The 19,252-nt window shown below is 43.4% G+C and overlaps 2 protein-coding genes across 2 annotated transcripts; one reads left to right on the top strand and one right to left on the bottom strand.

The window, feature by feature from the left end:
* The first annotated feature begins 6,135 nt into the window (after window positions 1-6,135).
* On the top strand, window positions 6,136-7,128 carry LOC129339127 (olfactory receptor 5B21-like). The gene has a single exon (XM_054993732.1). It carries the CDS (start codon window positions 6,136-6,138, stop codon window positions 7,126-7,128), a length of 993 nt encoding a protein of 330 aa, XP_054849707.1.
* Window positions 7,129-13,718: 6,590 nt separating this feature from the next.
* LOC129339128 (olfactory receptor 1020-like) lies at window positions 13,719-18,726 on the bottom strand. Its single transcript, XM_054993733.1, has 2 exons — window positions 18,031-18,726; window positions 13,719-14,669 (listed from the first exon to the last, which is right to left on the bottom strand). Exons 1-2 carry the CDS (start codon window positions 18,724-18,726, stop codon window positions 13,719-13,721), a joined length of 1,647 nt encoding a protein of 548 aa, XP_054849708.1.
* Between the last annotated feature and the right edge of the window lie 526 nt (window positions 18,727-19,252).

Raw genomic sequence — 19,252 nt, forward strand, 5'->3', positions numbered from 1 at the left:
AAACACAACAAAGTAGGGTCTCTCCTCTTATTCTTAGGCTGGTGATAACAATAGGGAAAGGCCATAAAAGAAAGTGCTCTGTTTCACACCAAATGTACCCACACACTAGGACTTACAAAAGGATTGGTCCAGCTGAGAGGAAACACCACAGTGCAGCTTATACAAGATACATAAATGTTTTGCCCCTTAAAGAGCACCAGATACTTGAGGTTTGTGAACAATATTGCTGTATCTATTCAGCAGTCCATGTACAGCCTTCTGCTCTTTCCACAATTCCATATTGGGGTCAAAATTACATGAAGCGCTTAGGAAAAAAGCTATATAGGTGTTGCTATGATAGTGTTGACAACTATGATGAAGAGATGCCATTTTCAACCCATTTGAAATAAAGATGGGTGACTACAACTTGTTTGATTCTGTGCTTGCGGGTTGCTTGGTCTTTTGCCTTGAAGGGTTATGTGATTCATGTGCTTCAGGGTAGTGGTCAGCCCTGGACCAAGGACAATTATGAATATCTTATCTCTGCTATTTCAAACCTACCTGCCCATTCTTTAATTTCAGTCCTCCCAAAGTAGGCATGGTTCAGACTGGACTGTGATGAATGAAGTTCCAAGAGACAATCCATAGTAGATGATGGGATCAGAAGAAAGCAAATAATAGACTGAAAATCAGGAACTTTAAGACATGATAGTTGGATGATAGCGGCAATGGGCAAAAGTTAAATAAAAAAAGAGCGAGCTTGAAGATGAAATACCAGCTATCACCACAGGAGGGCATATTCAAAAGAATTACTGAATTATTACGGAAGGAAAAACATCTCCCAGTAATGAGATCGTAGATGTTTAATTTTAATTTAATACACTTAAAAACAATATCTTTAAAACACTACACATGATGATAATATCTTTACAACACGATCCACTCCAATGGAAGTGGGTGGAAACGAAACAGTATTACATTATTAAACCTTAATTTTCTTGAAATCCTCTAGCCAACAGTATCTGAATCAGGGGCCTTGTCTCCGTGTTACAGCACCCACTGCGTATGCAGAAGGTCCCAGCTTCAGTCCTTGGTGTCTCCAGTTTAAATAGAATCCAGCAGTAGATCATTTAAAAACTCTCTCCCTGGGACCCTAGGGTGCCACTGCCGGTTTCAGTAAATAATATTGGGCCAATGATCTGGTTCAATATAATGCAATTTCCTGTATATTTTTTTAAAAAATGCTTACATCCTTTCTGGATGATGTCTGGATCACCAAGACCTTAAATTTCTAATGCTTTATATGGAATAGGAATTTAAGGAAGTGCTTTCAGCCAACAGTTGAAATTAAGAAGGGAGTCAGACTTAGTTCTTACAGGTAACCCAATGTATGTTATCTATACCACTCCACGTAGCACGTGAGGTTCATATTATTGAAAGAATATTCCTTGCACATTTTTGTGCAAGGTATAGTGATTAAGGTGTAATGGTTTGGTGTAGTGGTTAAGAGCACAGGACTCTAATCTGGAGAACCGAGTTTGATTCCTCACTCCTCCACTTGAAGCCAGCTGGGTGACCTTGGATCAATCACAGCTTCTAGAAGCTCTCTAAGCCCCACCTACCTCATAGAGTGTTTATTGTAGGGATAATAATAACATTCTTTGTAAATGGCTCTGAGTGGGCATTAAGTTGTCCTGAAGGGTGGTATATAAATCAAATAGCAGTAGTAATAGCAGTAGTAGTTGTTGTTATTATTAAAATAGAAAGGTTTATGTAATAGAACTCTCCTTCTCAAGGTTGCCAGGGTGTGCCTAGCAACTGGCCGGAGGGTTGGGGGTGGGGACAAGGGCTTGTGTGTGTGTTGTCAATGGTACTACGTCAATTCTGGGTACAACCCAGAAGTGAGTGACTTAGCAATGTCAGTGATGTCACTGTTGAAAAAATTATTATTTTTCTCACACCTTCACTCAGAGCAGGGCTTGCCCACAGGAGGCCTCCTGCTATAGCAGAAAGCCTGGCAAATTTATTGCAGCTATCAATGTTCAGTGACTTTTTTTGGTATGGAAGATCATTTTATCAATCTGAACTTTGATCTATCCCATCTAAGCAGAGTGAATGTCAGGAGCGTTGGACTCTTACAGCAATATTTAAACATAATTCCTAGAACATGATAGTTGCCAAAATACAATTAAAGGGCATTGCGCTTATTCTAGAATATTATCTTGAAGATGAAAAAAAATGTGGTCATTGCTGTCATCTTCATACATAGAATTCATTTATTTTAAATTTACATCTAAGAAGACTATTTTATGAAATGACATATGTTGGACGGCTTACAACACACTTTAAAACTATTGAAATCATGTCAATCGCTTTGAGGTTGATCTTAGATGTCTGATCCAAGTACTCTGGTGATGGCCACGGATTCTGATGGCTTTAAAAAAGGATAGTAGTACATATTCCTGGTCAAGGAGTACATCAGTGTGGCAATTAGCCAAAACGACTAAAAGGAATCTCCATGTTCAGAGTCCTTCTGAATCCCAGTTGTTGAAGGACCTCCAAAGGAAGAGGATTTGGGCTCTGAGCTCTGCTTCTCCATCTTCCAGGGGCATCTGCTTAATCACCATACGAAACAGGATACTAGACGAGATGGCCCATAGGTCTGATCCAGCACGGCTGCTCTTATATTCTTACTTCCTTGAATTTAACTTCATCTTCAAAGTGGAAAGAAGCATTAGAGGGTAGAACAGGTGGAAACATGGTAAAAACTGTGGTAGAATGTGTGCTAAAATTGTGGCAACATATGGATTCAGGGAGATACAAGATGTGTGCATGTGTGCTTGTGTGTATGAGAGAGAGATTTTCTTCTACTTGTATCTTTTCATTATTTTGTTGTTTTGTCTTTTCTTTGAACTCATATGATATGAAGCATTAGTTTTTTTAAAAAATATGCAAAATTCACATATGTGTAGAGCTTTGGGAATAGGCTTGCCAGGCCCCTAGGGGGCAAACCAAGGAATGAGGGGAATGGAGGGGATCTGCACCCATGGGGGTGCTTACTTCGCACTCACAAAGGGAGCAAGTGCTCTGGAGCACCCCATGTCACGCCAGGAATGACATCATTCCTGGTATGATGCAGAAGTAACGGTCCCACTGAAGGCTGATTAAGTAAAAATTGGCCCTGAATTGAGCGGCCTTGGCCCAACTGATTACTTCCAAGTAATGCTATTCCTGGCACGATGTGGACGTGTGTCAGGTGTTCCGGAGTATGTGAAAGCATGCTTCATCCCCAGCACAGCATTCTTACACCTTTCTTCCCCCTGCCAGCCAGGGAAGAGGTGGTAGGAGGAAGAGCCTGGTGGATGGGGATCCCCTGCTCTCACCAGGGGAACAGCAAGCCTATTGGGAATGTAGGCTGTTGGTTGGCCAAAGCAACTACTTAATTTGTATGCTGGGAGGAGTGTATGTATGCAGCTACTTTGTTCACTGTAACCTTGGTGGGTTGTGGAGCATGATACAGTTGGTTCAGAATGCTGCAGCCAGAATGCTGTCTGGAATGGGTCATAGGGTCAATATCACTTCAGTCTTGTTCCATCAGTGACTCCCAATTTGCTTCCAGGTCCAATTTAAGGAGGCAGTCTTGACCTTTAAAGCCCTATTCAGCATGGGATCAGCATGCCTTAAGAACTGCCTTCTCCCACATTCTATCTGGTCATATTTAAAGACTCTGTTTTGGTTCCTCTGTCATCTGGGATTACATAGGTGCCAACCAGAGAAAGCGCCTTCTCAGTCATGACACCAAAACTTTGGAACTCCCTCCCCAGGAAGATTGCTCTCTCTCTCTCTCTCTCTCTCTCTCTCTCTCTCTCTCTCTCTCTCTGTCATTGTCTTCCATGATTTTGGGCTTTCCCCCCCATACCCTTAATAAGTGTTATTGGCCCTCCTGTCAGTTCTTTGTGTTATGTGTCTGTCTCTGTGTTTGTTTTTGTACTATTTTTAACATTCTTTTAAATTTAACTTTAAAGTGTTGTTTTAATTTTTAAAGAAATGTTTTAATGTTTGCTGCCTTGGGGACCCCATTTGGGTAGGAAGACGGCATACAAATAAATACCTGAATGAATAATGGGGAAAATTCACTACATGAAAACAGAAAAGGGTGTACAAAAGTCTTATAGGTTTGATTTGCAAAGGGGAGAAAGAAAACAGGGATATTTGAACTAGAAACAGACTGGACTCCTTACTTTTTATTGCTGCCAAATGTAGTCAAGTCAATATAAATTATCTGGGCAATAAAAAATACAATTTTGAGTTGATTTGAATTCACTTATTTCCTGAGTTATTAAATTGCTGCTAAAGAACTCATGATCATTGTTGTGGATTTTCCGGGCTGTATCGCCGTGGTCTTGGCATTGTAGTTCATGACGTTTCACCAGCAGCTGTGACTGGCATCTTCAGAGGTGTAGCACCGAAGTTCGCTTGAACTTTGCTCTGTGTCAAATGACACAAATGGGGTCTGACTGGTCAGGGCACTTAATTGCTCAGTCTATAGGGGATGGCTGTTGGGAAGCCATAAAAAAAACTTCCAACTTTCCCCTCACAGACATTTGCTGTATGTGGTTGGCCCACCAGCCTTTACTGAGAGGAACATGAGACTAACTGGTCACTTTCAAGCAGAAAGCCGACAACACACAGTGTTTTCAGGCATTAGTTAGCTGCCAGAGTAATTCCTTCTCATGGATGTGGAGTGTAAGATACCCACACCTAAGGTGCTGTTTTGTAGAACAAATATGGACTGGATCCAGAGGAAAATTTCTGCTGAGGGTCACATTCTGCCAGTTCCCCTCCACTTGCTGTAGACTTCTGGATGCTGGCTCATGTTCTTTGTGTATGTGTGGGGGGTCCCTTGTCCCCCCAGGAGCAGCATTTAAGGGGTTGTTTGGGGCTGCAGTGGGAGGGGGAGGGAAGGAAGGCCTGCTTTGTTAATTGAAATCCCTTCCACCCATCAGCCAAGATTTTCCATATGATCCAAGCCAAGTGTTTCCCCAATATCTTTGAAATTACTTAATTCCTCATTAACCACAGCTATGTCTCAGATTGTGTGTAACTTATTAAAGGCCAGGATAACAAGAGACAAGAATGTTGACTTCACTTTGTAGTTATGTACATGTAGATGCCATCACCATGAATCTAAAAATTGTGGAAAGCCTCTTTTCAGATCAATATGGAACAGCTGAGGTTCCAGACTCTGGATTTGATTCATACTTGGAAAATCCCTTTAATTGTGAGTTAAAATTTCAATTAGTATATGAGTGCTGGATTACTCTGGGTTTTTTTTCCTCAGTCACCTCCAAGGAACATGCATAAACATCGGAATTTCCTTTGGGACTAGCAGGCTAGTTACACAAAGAAAACACTGCTTAGGAGAAGTGGCAGAGACATCCAGTTGAGACATCCAGTTGAGACAGAGAAAAGATATAGGGCAGTAAATGGCTTGGAAACTGCAGTAGTATGAGAGTAAATGAGATACAGACAACTCATCTTTCAGTCTGCTGTTTTGCAATTGCAGAGGAACAGAGCCTGAGGTCCCAAAAACTGGAAGGATATGTCCAAGGTCTAGAGTATGCAACAAGTATGTGATGATTCATTAATGGATCTAAAGGAGACAGTCTCTGGTTGCAGGTAAAAAAAGACTTATACTTCTGAAATACATTTTCTGTGTCCATCCTTATTCATGCTTTCAGAAATATTCATTCACACTACTCACAAGCCTCATTTGTGTACACCTCCCCCCATATTTATGCTACTTCTGATAGCCCAGCTAGTGCAGTGGTTAGAGTGTTAGACTAGAATCTGGGAGTCCTGGGATGAAAACCCCATTCTGTCACGGAGCTCAATGGTAGTGAAATCTTAGCAAAAGTGCACCATGGAAGTCATTAACTGTTGCAGTGATGTGTCCTAAGCATGAGCAAAAGAAATTGGCTCCATGAACTCCAAATCTCACCAACTGCCACTGGTTGTCTGTTGCATAAACTCTTGCCCCGGACACTTGCAACTGAATTCAGTTAACTTCTTTGCTTGATAAAAAACCCTACACACATCTATCTCACCCACCCAATTATATTTTACAGTCTGAGTAACTTGATGAATAGAGCAAGAATGCATCAACGAAATCTAACAGCCATTATAGAATTCATCCTCCTTGGATTTGGGGATCTCCCTCAGCTGCAGATCTTTTTCTTTTTGGTGTTTCTGGTGATCTACCTTGTGACTGTGACGGGTAACCTTCTTATAATGCTGCTGGTTGGGGCTGATCAGCATCTTCACACTCCTATGTATTTCTTCCTGGGGAACTTGTCCTTCCTGGAGACTTGCTACACCACAACCATTCTGCCCCGGATGGTGGCCAGTTTCCTAACTATGGACAAAGCGATTTCAGTGAGTGGATGTATTACCCAGTTTTTTTTCTTTGGCTCTTTGGGCACAACAGAAACATGTCTCCTGGCAGCAATGTCCTATGACCGTTATTTGGCAATCTGCAAACCTCTGCACTACGCTACTATCATGAACATGAAATTCTGCTTCCAGCTAGTGACTGGAGCATGGATCAGTGCTTTTCTGGCTACTTGGGTACTGGCTTTCCAGATGTCCAAATTATACTTCTGTGGCCCTAATGAGATTGATCATTTCTTCTGTGACTTTACCCCAATATCCAGACTTTCCTGCAGTGACACAACCCCAATGGAAATGGCTGCCTTTGTCTTTGCCTTTATGTTCACAGCCACCCCATTTCTCCTGACAGTGATCTCCTATATTTGTATCATCACCACTATCTTGAAGATACCATCCACTGTTGGGAGGCAAAAGGCCTTTTCCACTTGTTCTTCACATCTCCTTGTGGTCTGCATTTTTTATGGAACAATAATAATTGTCTACATGTTGCCAGATACTCCCGCTCTGAGGGACTTAAATAAAGTCTTCTCTGTGTTCTATACAGTCGTGACACCCTTGGTCAACCCTCTCATCTACAGCTTGAGAAACAAAGAAGTTCTCAAAGCTTTAAGGAAAATTTGCAGTAAATTGACAAATGCTGCAAGAATTCAACAGAAACCTTCTCTTTCCTTTCAGTTTATCAGCCAGTCAAAAACCTAAAGATAGTTGGTGATCTCTGATACAAGACTGGTCCTTCTTGAAATTTAGGAAGCAGCATTATCTTAACTGTTGTGACCAAGCTAGTTTTTCTGACCATGAATTAGGCAAGGATTCCTTTCTAATGTGTCATGGATTGATGTGCACAATAAAGATTTGATGCAATGGTTGAGAATTTTAATAACTAAGTGCCCATTGATAATTCATATATCCAAAATATACCTATTTTTAATTTACGGGAGGATGTTAATTTTTTACCACATTGTAACAGTGCAATAGTAAACGGAGTTGCACCCTTTTAAGCCCATTGACTTCTGTGTGTAACTGTGCTCTAAGATTGTACTGGGAGGATCACCAGCAATTCATTCCCATAATGGGGTTGGATCCAATCAGTGTTTCCACTGTTAAAAAAGGCCATCTCTGTTGATTATCAAATAGTCTGTCATGGAGATCATGAGACCTTAAGCAGTTCACATTACCTTATATTGTATGCCAGCAGAGTCATTCATCTATTTGATTTGCCATTTTCTTATGTTCTTTTTGACAATCTGTGAGTCTGTACATATTTATTCCATCTCTTTTTATTGTCGTGATTGTAACATATTGCTGGAATTGCTCTTGTGGATTATGTTCTTCTATGCAGTGAAGGTAATATATTGCTCGTATTGCTCTTATGGGTCATTTTTTGACATCTATTAGATATTGTATTTCTATATCTTTATTTTTGTATGAACATCATTTAGCATATAGAAATTTTTTCTAACACATTTCATAGTTTGCATATTTGTGTGTAACCAGTGTTCTTTTGTGATTATCATCCCTGTACACTATGGGTCCTATGTTTTTGGTCCTCAGTAAACTTGGCATTCAGAGAAAGCGAACAGGTGTATTAGAAACTGAGAAATTAAGAGGAAGTAAAAGGAAGGTGTAAAATGACAGCATAATAGAGAGAAGTAAAAGTAGTTTGGTTCCCAAGTAACCAGTCTTTGAATTTATACAGTTTAATAATCTGAAATCAAGGGTGAGCAGTGATGTGGTCAAGATCGTAGATGACCCCAAATTATTCAGCATGTCAGTAACTAAAAGGCTATAGCAACACACTCCAGGAAGATCTCTCCAAATTGAGTGACTAAACACCAGCATACCAAATTATATTCATTAGAAGCAAAAGTGATTTACATTGGGGCAAAACATTACACATATTCCTAATATTAAATATATACATTGATGGAGTATGAACAGGTGGTGGTGGTTAGACATGGGCCCGATCCAAAAAAAATTCCGATTCAGCTGTTCGTGGATCTGGGCTGCTGCCGAATGCAGGCCACCGATTCTAAACGATCAACTCTCATTTCCGGTCCGCAATCGGGAACCGAGGAGGCCAGCGCCCAGGGCAACCGTAGTCAGGCTCTTGCACACGCACGCTCCTGAGTCGTCCCCGCCCACGCAGCAAGCCAGCTGTCCCGGTGTGCTGTGGAGCTGGCGGCAGCGCGAGTGGCTCGGAGGCTGCTCGCGCCATTCACCTGCCCCACAAGAAAAGGGGTGGCCGGCTTGCCCGCGCGCCCCTTGTCCTGGGGAAAGGCGAATGGCACAGGTGGCCTCCCAGCCACCTGCACTGTCTTTTGCCTTTTGCCTTTCCCCAGGACAAGGGGCGGCTGGCTTGCCCATGCGCCCCTTGTCCTGGGGAAAGGCGAACGGCGCAGGCGGCTTCCCAGCCACCCGCACTGCCTTTTGCCTTTCCTTTGTACCCACCCCCTTCCCCCTCCCTCTCCTGGGTTGCTGTTCTGTGGTTGGAAGGAAGCCTGCTAATCAAGGAAAGCTGGGCTTCCATTCGTGTTTCGAGGGTGACAGAAGGAGGGCAAACACAGCTCATTTCCCTGACTCCGTTGCCCCCGGAATAAATTACTAGCGCCAGAGTGTCTGCAATTCTGAACAGAAACTGACCCATCCGATCAAGTCCCGAACAAGCAAACTCCCGACCGCTGGATCAGTTGCCATGGACAGAACCGATTAGCTGAGTCACGATAGCGAAAACACCAAAATCTGGGTTTTTTTGAAATTGTAATTCAGATCGTGCCCATCTCTAGTGGTGATGACGGAGTGGGATAAAGACCCTGGATATCTCAATGAAAACATAAACAGTGAAGGGTGACAATGGGTGGGTGGAAGCAAACTCTGTGCTGGCTATTATTAAGAAAGGGATTGAATTTGATATCAAAATTCCCAGAATGTAATGTCACTGATTAGAATCAGAATCATAGGGTTGGAAGGGACCTCTAGGTTCATCTAGTCCAACTCACTGCACAATGCAGGACATTCACAGCTACGCCCCTCTCCGAACTGCCTCAGTGATCCCTGCTCCATGCCCAGATATGTGTCGAAGCTATTTTTGGAATCTTGTTTAGTGACTTAGTCACTTCATCTCAAAACCATAATGTAGAACTGGAAAAGAGGCAGAAAATCTGGTATAAATGGGAATTAGATAAATTAATGGAGTATAGGTTTATTAGTGGTTAGCAGTTACAGTGACTGAATGTGATTTCCATGTTTACCTCAAGTCTAGTCTCTTGGGGGGCAGTAACAGGAGGGGGAAGTCTTTGGGATCTATGCACCTGCTGTGAGTTTACTAGGGCATATAGTCAGCCATTATGGGGGATGGACTGTTGGATTAGGGAAAACATTGTGACTTCCATGAACTTCAGTTATGTATTGCCTAGACACTGTACCAGTCCCCTGGGTCAAAAACTTATGCAGGAGTCTCCTTTGGGTTTAAGATGCTGCTTAAATCACAAATGTTTTTCTGACAGAAAATAGGCAGCCAATATACAAGCTCACTCTGAGAAAAGTGAAGACGTGAGGAAGAAATACAAAAAGGGATCAACCTGTTTTCTTCTTTCTTAAAAACAAACACCTTTTCCTTGTTTATCAATGGAACAACTAGTAAAATACTAGGGACTTGGAGATTTTGGGATAGAATCTGGGAAGGAGGAGGGGAGCTCAGAAGGGATGTGACACCATGAAGTCCACCCTCTGATGCTGCCATTTTTTCTAGGAGAAAATCTGATCTCTGTCGCCTGGAGATCAGTTATAATTCTGAGAGAATCCTAGGCTCCTCCTGGAGGCTGGCAACCTTTTAGTTTCCCTGTACAACCCCCTTCTCTACTTGTTATTTGACAAAAATAAGGAATGCAGGAAATTTTTAAATTAAAAACAATGCTGAGTTAATGATGGCAGAGGAAAACCTGGGGAGATCATCCTAGCTAACTGGGTAGCAGCAGCTGAGTAACAGCTTTCTGAGTCTCATCTCGGCTTCTCAAATGTATTTAAGGCCCAAGTGTGCCTGGAAGCATAAGAACTTGGGTATAAGCTGAAGGGAAGAGTCAAAGGACTCTTGGTCTTTTGGCTCTAAGCCTGTCATAGCTAAGAGTTGGGAGAAAGATCTGCTGGTAGAGGAAGAAAAAGCGGAAGAACTGCTTTTGTCTCTCCTGTTTGTTTTTCTTGTATTTTTCTTTATTGTACTTTTTATATTTTAAGTTGCTTTGGTTCTCCATGGGGAGAAAAGTAGGATACCAACCTGCCAACGGGCCAAACAACCAACCATCTAAACAAACAATCAAAAAGCAACATTTTAAATGATGAATATAGTTGCCTTTTTATTCCCTCAAAATGAGGTAACATTATAACTATGAGCTGGCTCCAGAAAGCTATTCCAGTAACAGAGCAATCTTAAGCAAGTCTGCTCAGAATCCTACTCAGGTCTGTTCAATCCCCATCGATTACACAGGCATGGAGATTATAGGGCCTATATGGGATCAGTGTTTTTCCCCCCCTTTGAAAAGGCTATTTGGAAAGAGGGAACTCGTCATGAAGCAGAAGGGAAGGGTGCATGGCTAGTTCCTGATTGCCGCTTGCCTAAAGTCCAAGCTGCCCATTCATAACTGACCCCCCACAATGTAGAGTTTCAAACACGATTGCTGCATTGCAAACAAATAGATAGAATAGGTTCATTAACGCAAGTACCTGAAGGAGGGAAAGAACTAAGCATCTGTACCTGTTGCTTCTCTGCTCCAAATAACCCTTTGCTTAAAACAAACAAACATGCAGAACCTCAGGGCAGTAATATACTCACTCGTGCAAACAGCCACCCTTCTTGGATGTCATTTCCCTGCAGCTCCTATCAACCCTTCTGTTAATCTTCTACACTTTTCTTTGCAAATCATTTCAAAATGCTTTGCAAAAAGTCAATAGCAAATTATTCAAAATTGTACATATTATAAGGTTTGTCTGATCATAGAATTTGTAATTTGGATGTCTTTATGCAAAACTTTCCATATTTTGCTAACAGAATAACAGACCATAAATATTGTTATCATGACCTGCTTGAAACATTTAGCAATCTGGATGGGCATTAAAGAAAACAAAGCAATCATCATCATCATCATCATCATCATCATCATCATCATCATCATCATCTTCCCATAGGGAAGATATATGGACTAAGAACATAAAATTTACAGGCTGTCAGTTACTAAGAGAGAATGGTACAAAATGTTCTTCAGATGTTACACTGCTCCCAAAGACATTGCGAGAATTAGTAAGGGTTATAGTGGACATTGTTGGAAATGTGAAAGCATAGACACAATATTTTACCATATGTGGTGGACTTGTTACATAGCATGAAAATATTGGATAAAGATACATGAAGAAATGCAGAAGATTCTCAAACTTAGATCTGAGCTAAATAAAAAAAATGCTCTTAAACATCCTACCAATTAATGTTAGAAAAGAAGAGGGAGACCTTTTCTGTTACATGAGTAGAATTGAGATGGTGCAAAAAAGATGGCTGAATCCAACCTCATGTATTTAAGGCTTTGAGCCTAACTAGATGTTATGAACAGCTTGAGTTTTCCTTTGGGACTTGCAATTGTACTGTAACTGGTAGTTCCCTGTAGGAATTAATGAAACAGAAACATGCAGAAAGACCTGATTCAGATCAGAATCACTGCATGAAAGAAGGGGGAATTCCTTCTTTCTCCTCTGTGCTGTTTTCAGTGGTTGAAACAACCTGGGGGCTATGTGTGGGAGCACTATTTTCTCTATCGGGAACCAGGATGTGCAATCATTTACAAAACTAACAACTCTCCCCCTACCCCATGCAACCTCCAGGCTGTTTCAGCAGCCAAAAATAGCACAGAGAAGAGGGCAGGAATTCCTCCATGTCCCATGCAGTGGACCCATTCCAAATCAGGTCCTGCTGTGCATTTACTCACAAGCTGGCACCAGGAACAAGCAGCAAAATTATAGCTGCAAGTCCCTGTGGTGAATTTGTGTAGTTTGTCATGCTTGTTAGGCTCCAAAGCGTGTGAATACACTTGGACTGCTGTGGCAGAAACAGCCCAAATGGCACGATACATCACTCAGCAGAGTGTAAACAGGCTGTTGCAGCACCCAAGATGGCTGAAGAGTTTCCTTTCTTCTTCATGTCATTGAGTAAGTAAGAATGTTAACACGCCCATCCAATACACCAGCCAGGACCCAGTTCTCTAAAGCGAGTGCTTCTGTTTTCCTTGAGGCCACATTACTCTATGGATAGTGGATTCAGGGTCAGTAGTGTATTTTGACACACAGCCTGACCTTCTGGTCATCAAACCCTGTAGTTGAGCACCTGAAAAACTGTTGGTTTTGCACACAAAATCAAAAGAGAGATGCAGCATTATAATGTGGGATTTCTGTCTCTTTTGTTCACATTTTTTTACAAAATGAAATCTTACCCATCCCCTCTTTGTCTTGATGATAATTTAATAAGGACCTGTGTGCTTAGCTAGCCAAAGGTGTGATTTTGTCACCTCACCTATAAGCCACTTCAGGTAGTGAGACAATTCCAATAACATACAGAAATGAGACTCTACACATTCTGAAGGAAAAAATTAATCTAATTTTTAAAGTTGCTTTACCTCAAAATTAATTTCGTTGAAGAATGTTAGATGCACTCCATCTGCTCTCCATTCCTGGTTTTGGGGACCTCAGAGCATACTCTTCCGAGTCCTTTCCTATGGACACACCAACTAATTCACTAAACAGTTTATGGTTGTCGGCTTGAAGAATCTTTGCTGCTTACTAAAATGTTGCAGTTTCTCCTGACTTCCTATTTAATTTCTACTCTGATATGCAAAGCATTGTCTTTCCTGAAGGGAGAAGGCATTGTGATGGTTTGTTTAAAATATTCCTCTGCTGGAATCATGGTTCTCATTGGCATTGTATACCCAAGTGAAAGAAATTAATGGCCCCATAGAGTCACCATTGCCTGCCTCTGTGTAGTCGCCCAGGACTTCCTTGGCGGTTTCCCATCCAAATACTGTCCAGGGCCAACCCTGCTTAGCTTCCAAGTTCTGATGATCTGCATTCTGCCATTTTAGCATTTCCTAAGGAAGTCCAGGGTCACTACACAGAGACAGGCTGGGGCCCGATGGCATTTTCTACCACTCCAGAGTGTTGTAATATTAGCATGATCTGAAGTTTAATGTCAGCAATATTGAAATGTTATGCAAAGTTTGAGCTATAGCTCTTTAAAAACTAAAACAGCTATCATAAGGCTAGGGATATGCTACAGTGACAATTTTAGTAGCCATTCTATAAAGGGCAGCCTTGATCTCTCTGTTTCTCAGACTGTATATGAGAGGGTTGAGCATGGGAGTGAAGACGGTAAAGAATAGGGAGAAGGTTTTATGAAGCACCTTCATTGTGTTTGTTTCAGGAAGTAAATAGACACAAATCAGAGACCCATAGAAAAGTGTCACTACAATGAGGTAGGAGGAACAAGTGGAGAAGGCCTTCTTCCTTGAGGCTGTGGACTTCATTTGAAGGATGTTGATGATGATGCATATATATGAGATCAGGGTAAGGAGAAAGGGTGGAATGGTGTCTATTGAGGCAAAGATGAAATTTACAAGCTCTACTAGGTGAGTGCTGCTGCAGGAAAGTTTGAACAGAGGTTCTATGTCACAAAAGAAATGTTCAATTTGACTGGGTCCACAAAACAATAGTTGGAACAAAAATGAAGTTATTATACTGATGTTTAGCAGACCACTCATCCAAGAGATGGCAAGAAGCCAGAAGCAGATTCTGCTGTTCATAAGATATGTGTACCTCAGTGGTCTACAGATAGCTAAATATCGATCATATGACATCATGGCCAAGAGGTAACATTCTGTAGATGCTAAAGAACCAAAGAAGAAATATTGCATAATGCAGCCATGAACAGAAATAGTTCTATCCCCAGTCAGAAGACTGAAGAGCAGTCTGGGCAGGATGGTTGATGTGTAGCAGATTTCCAAGCATGACAAGTTCCCTAGGAATAAATACATGGGGGTATGGAGGTGTATATCTGCAACCACCAGTACTATGATGATAATATTTCCAGCCACCGTAAGCAAATAGATTGTGAGGAAAGACACGAAGAGAAGCACCTGCAGTTTAGGATGATCACTGAATCCAAGGAGAATGAAATTTGTGATGATTGTTTGATTCATTTTGTTCTGTCTATGCTGTTGGAAATAAATAATTTTATGAAACAGAGCATGTATTCATAAATCTGGTACAGAATAGAATTTGTCTATGCAATACATAAACAACACATGGAGACGGGATTCATTTTTGCATGCTGCTTAAAGCATGCAGTTAGGACCAAGATTGTATAATGGTCTGAGCAGTTCAAATCCCTCCTCAGCAGTGAAGCTATATGTTAATCATGGCCCAGCAGTCTCTCTCTCTCTCTGCCTAAATTATCTTGTAGAATTATGGTGAGGATGCAAGCAAGAGATGGAAGAAAAGGAACACCGTTTAAGTTCCCCTGTATGCCACGGGGGAAGGTAAAGGTAAAATGAATTAGCCCACATAGATTCCTCCCACAAAATTGAGCTAGATTGGGAATGCCAAACAGATATGCCCATATTCAAAATCAGTTTTGTACCCCTCCTGATACTTCCTTCCACCTTGGATCAATACAAGAATTCTAATCACAGGAAGTCTTTATTCAGCAAGACATTTTTATGCAATCTATTATTTTGGTTTAAAATATCCTTACCCACATTACCTCATTATAATGTAATTGATCCAGCACTTTGATTCTCAGTGCACCAATTGGGAGAAATACATTGTATGCAAAGAGGAGTTGAAAACTTAAGTGCAAACACAATGCCATTCTACTCAATGACACTAACTACACATTGGTAGTTAGTAGTTGGTAGTTGGTAGTTTTTCTACTGGTGGAAAAGGATGGAGCCTTCAACTACCTAAAAATGTTATTCTGGAGACCGTAGGTCTAATGTCTCTCTGTCTGTCTTCCTGTTTAACTTAAAAGCCATGCTGGTCAGTGAAAGTATTAAGGATGGTGAGATTGAGTGAAAATGGTGACTGGATCCATCTCATCATGAATGAGGCACATGGGATAGTGCTAGTGCCCCCCCCCCGTGAAAAATAGCTTTGCAAGGAGGAGACTTAAAGTAAAGGGGGGTAAGGGTGCTAGACCCATTCCAGATGGGTCTTCAGTCCAAGATGCCCATCCACAGACGTTCTCCTCCCTAGTCCTGAAGCTGAAAACATGTAGTGGGAGGCATGCAGTTGGTTGGAGAGGGCCAATTGCAACAAAGAAGCTGCAATAGGCAAATGTTAATTATTGTTGCCTGGTTTCCCAAAGTTTCTTTCAAAGGAAGGAAGGAAGGAAGGAAGGAAGGAAGGAAGGAAGGAAGGAAGGAAGGAAGGAAGGAAGGAAGGAAGGAAGGAAAAGATCCTTTACCAAAACCATTGTTGGAGTTGTAATACACTCAGTTGTGCATACCCAGAGAATTCAGATTTTACTTTATCTCAAAATTTGTGGGGGGTTTGGGGGTCCTAATTTGGATTTATTATATAACACCTTTTCATGCAAAACCTACCAAACTCTGCTGATAGAATAATGGAGCATAAACTGAGGAAGGTCATCATTTCCACAACCTGCTAGAACCTCCTGGCATCTAGATGGCCATGACTGAGAACAAGGCAAGCCAATGCTTATGATGTTATAATGGACTGATTAAACAGCCTGGTTAATATATGTTGCTTTTTCTACAAGTACTAATCCCATGAATTGCAATTAAAGATATTGATTCTATTGTCCATTGGAATTTCCAGTTGCAGAATGTTCCACAAATATATATGTAACCTGTGAAAATGAGTTATGGTGACATATTCCTTCTACTTCAAAAAACCATTAGGATTTAGGTGCTACTATTCTTCAGCATTTTCATGGCATGGAAGACAGTTGCCTCATCTGGTTAAAAATGTTCCATTAAGCCTGTATAAAAAGGTATATTATGTTTCTGCAGGCTAGTTGGCAACATTCCTCCTAATCATCTCTGTGTTTTGGCAATATGGGACTCGCTGATTACTCTGGGGCCAAACAGATCCCCCCCCCCACTTTCAGATTGTCATCAAAGGGGTTTTAAGACTTGTAGAACCTACTGCTGTTCGCTGAAACAGTGGGGCCTTCACTTCATTTAGGAATCTTTGGCATCATGAAACATTTTATGATGAGGGGGGCTTCCCAAACTGTCCTGCTCAATGCTTACCAGTAAGGGGGGTGAAATAGGTGAGAGAGCCCCTCAGGGCTGGGGGTCACCCATTTGAAACCTAGTGTTTGCCATCACGGGGAGAGTAATGGAGCGACACCCATAATCATTATACCTTTGGTATGCATGCCAGAAAAAAAACATCTGGCTAAGAAGACCTCTTTGCACTTGGAGTAAGGGTGGGACAGCTCATTTATGCTGGCGTACCTGTGACAGCCTAGTAGATCAGGTGTCCACAGTGCATTGTAGGTGGCTTATTAATGAAGATCACATCAGATTAATTTTTTTTAAATCACCAGTTTAGCTCATTTATTATTTGTAGCATCTTTATTTGGGGCAAATGTGTTTTGCCACAAAACCTGGCCCATGAGGTTAAGCCTGTAGTTAAATGTCTGAGAAGGGATCAACTGTGGTAGGTATCATAAACAAAATGAAAAACATTTAAATGTAGAATTTTTCTCTCTCCTTTTCACAATGCTTTTGGAAAACATCTTACCATTTTGCTTTTGCCTTGATGATAAGTAGGGTGACTCTAAAGTGCCAAGTCTGTGTCCTTCTAGCACTGTAAAGGGTGCCATTCTGTCACCTCACATGGAAGCCAATTTAGACAGTGGTATATCCATGAACAGACCAGAGATCCTCCATAGGGTGATGAAGCAATCTAAGTTAGTACTGTTTTACCTCAAAGTGAATTTCATTAGAAAGATGAGTGTTAGATATATTCCATCTGTCTTCTGTTCCTGGGGGTAGATATCTCAAGGCACATTGCAGCCTAGGCTGATGGCGCGGAGGATGACAGGCGCTGGCGACAAACTGAGACCACACAATGGCTGGGTGAAAACAGGCCACAACTTTATTGCGAACAGCAGGTAAAGGAGCGAAGGCAGTCATATGAATCGGATCCCAAAGCATTGGCTGGCCCGCCTGCCAGCCGATAAACCCTCCCCCCTCAGACCCCGCTGAGGGGGGGCACCCAAGGAGCGGCATTAAGGGGGGAGATCATCTGGGTGTACACCCCTGCATGATTCCCCTGCCGCCTGGTGGTGAGTCCGACCTGGCAGCCCCCGAGCTGGGCATGCACCTCCGTGACTCACCCCCAAGATTCTTTATGGGAATCCCCTTACAGGAACCAGGGCGGAGACCCTGATTCCTCCAAAGGAGATCCGATCCAATGACCAACCGCCACCAGAGCCCCCCCCCAGGGGGGCTCCCGCCAAAGCTCCTACCGCCGCAACCACTCCAGCAGACCATCCCTGAGGTCCTGCAGCCAGATGTCTTGCCCCCAGCTGGACAGATGAACCCCATCTGGGCGGAACAATGGCTCCATGCGGAACGAAATGTCCGAATGCTGAATGAGCAGGCCCCCGGCAGCGGAGATGTAATGTCCCATGGCGCGGGCCACCCTTTGCCGGATTCCGTCCACCTTCTCAGGGTGGCGCGCGAAGCGCCAGTAGCGCCTCTGGAGCAAGTCTGACCACAGGAAGAAAGTCCGTGGAAACAACCCCCTTAGATAGTCCAGGTCGCTGCACATCGCTCTCTTCAGCTCCGGCGCCTCCCGCCTGCCCAGGTCGTTTTCTCCCAGCTGGATGATCACGGCGTCGGGCGGGCCCTCCCGGCGAGCCTGCCGGATCAAGGTGGGAGCCAGAGACTCCCACAGCATGCCCCGGGAGCCGATCCAGCGAATCTCGAGGCGATCGTCCAACCCGAGGTGTCTTCCCCATCCCGAGGACGCCGCATACTTCCCGGCCCAATGCACGATGCTGTGGCTGCAAATCCAAACGATCCTCCGCTGCCCTGAAACATGAAGCATAAACAAACTCAATGAGCAAGAGCCCGAGCCGGGCGGATGTAGGTGCGAAAGGCCCCGGACCGCCAGCGGCCGAGCCGCTGGATAGCGGCTGAGGGGAGCCCAAGGCCTGCCGCCACCGTGGCTGCGCCAATGCGGAAGGAGTGGGATGCGAAGTCCACTGGCGGGAACCCAGCTGCCTGTAAGCATGCCCGCAGGAGGGCCGCGAACTGGTAGCGTGTAAACGGGGCGCCGCCCCTGTGCACCAGGAAGGGGCCAGGGAGGGGAGGCTGGACTGCTAGGAAAGACTGGACGGCCCTGACTGGACAGATAGACTGCTCCCGGGAGGCTCGCAGGATGACAGAGACCCCCCGGCCCCGTTGGTCGGTTTTGGATTGCCGGACCGAGATGGTGACCCTGCGCCTGGAAAGAACCACGTCCCCTACTCCCAGGGCCCTGCCTGAGGCATCCTGGCGGGACCCTGCCACCAGTTCGCTGACCCTGAAGGCCCCGAAAAAGGCCAGGGTGAAGGCCACACTTACAAGCCGTTCCTCGTACGAAGACCAGCAGATGTCGGGGAGCGCCTGCACAATCGCCCGCAGGATGGGCAGGGTGATGGGCCTGCGCTGGTCAGGAGCCCGCGGGGAGACCCTGCCCCACCCCTCTATGGCCCTGCGAGCCTGGAAACTGTCACATGGGTCAGGGAATCCCTCTGCCTTGCAGACGAAAGAGATGG

This window comes from Eublepharis macularius, chromosome 12 (genome assembly GCF_028583425.1).
Source record: "Eublepharis macularius isolate TG4126 chromosome 12, MPM_Emac_v1.0, whole genome shotgun sequence".
NCBI lineage: Eukaryota > Metazoa > Chordata > Lepidosauria > Squamata > Eublepharidae > Eublepharis > Eublepharis macularius.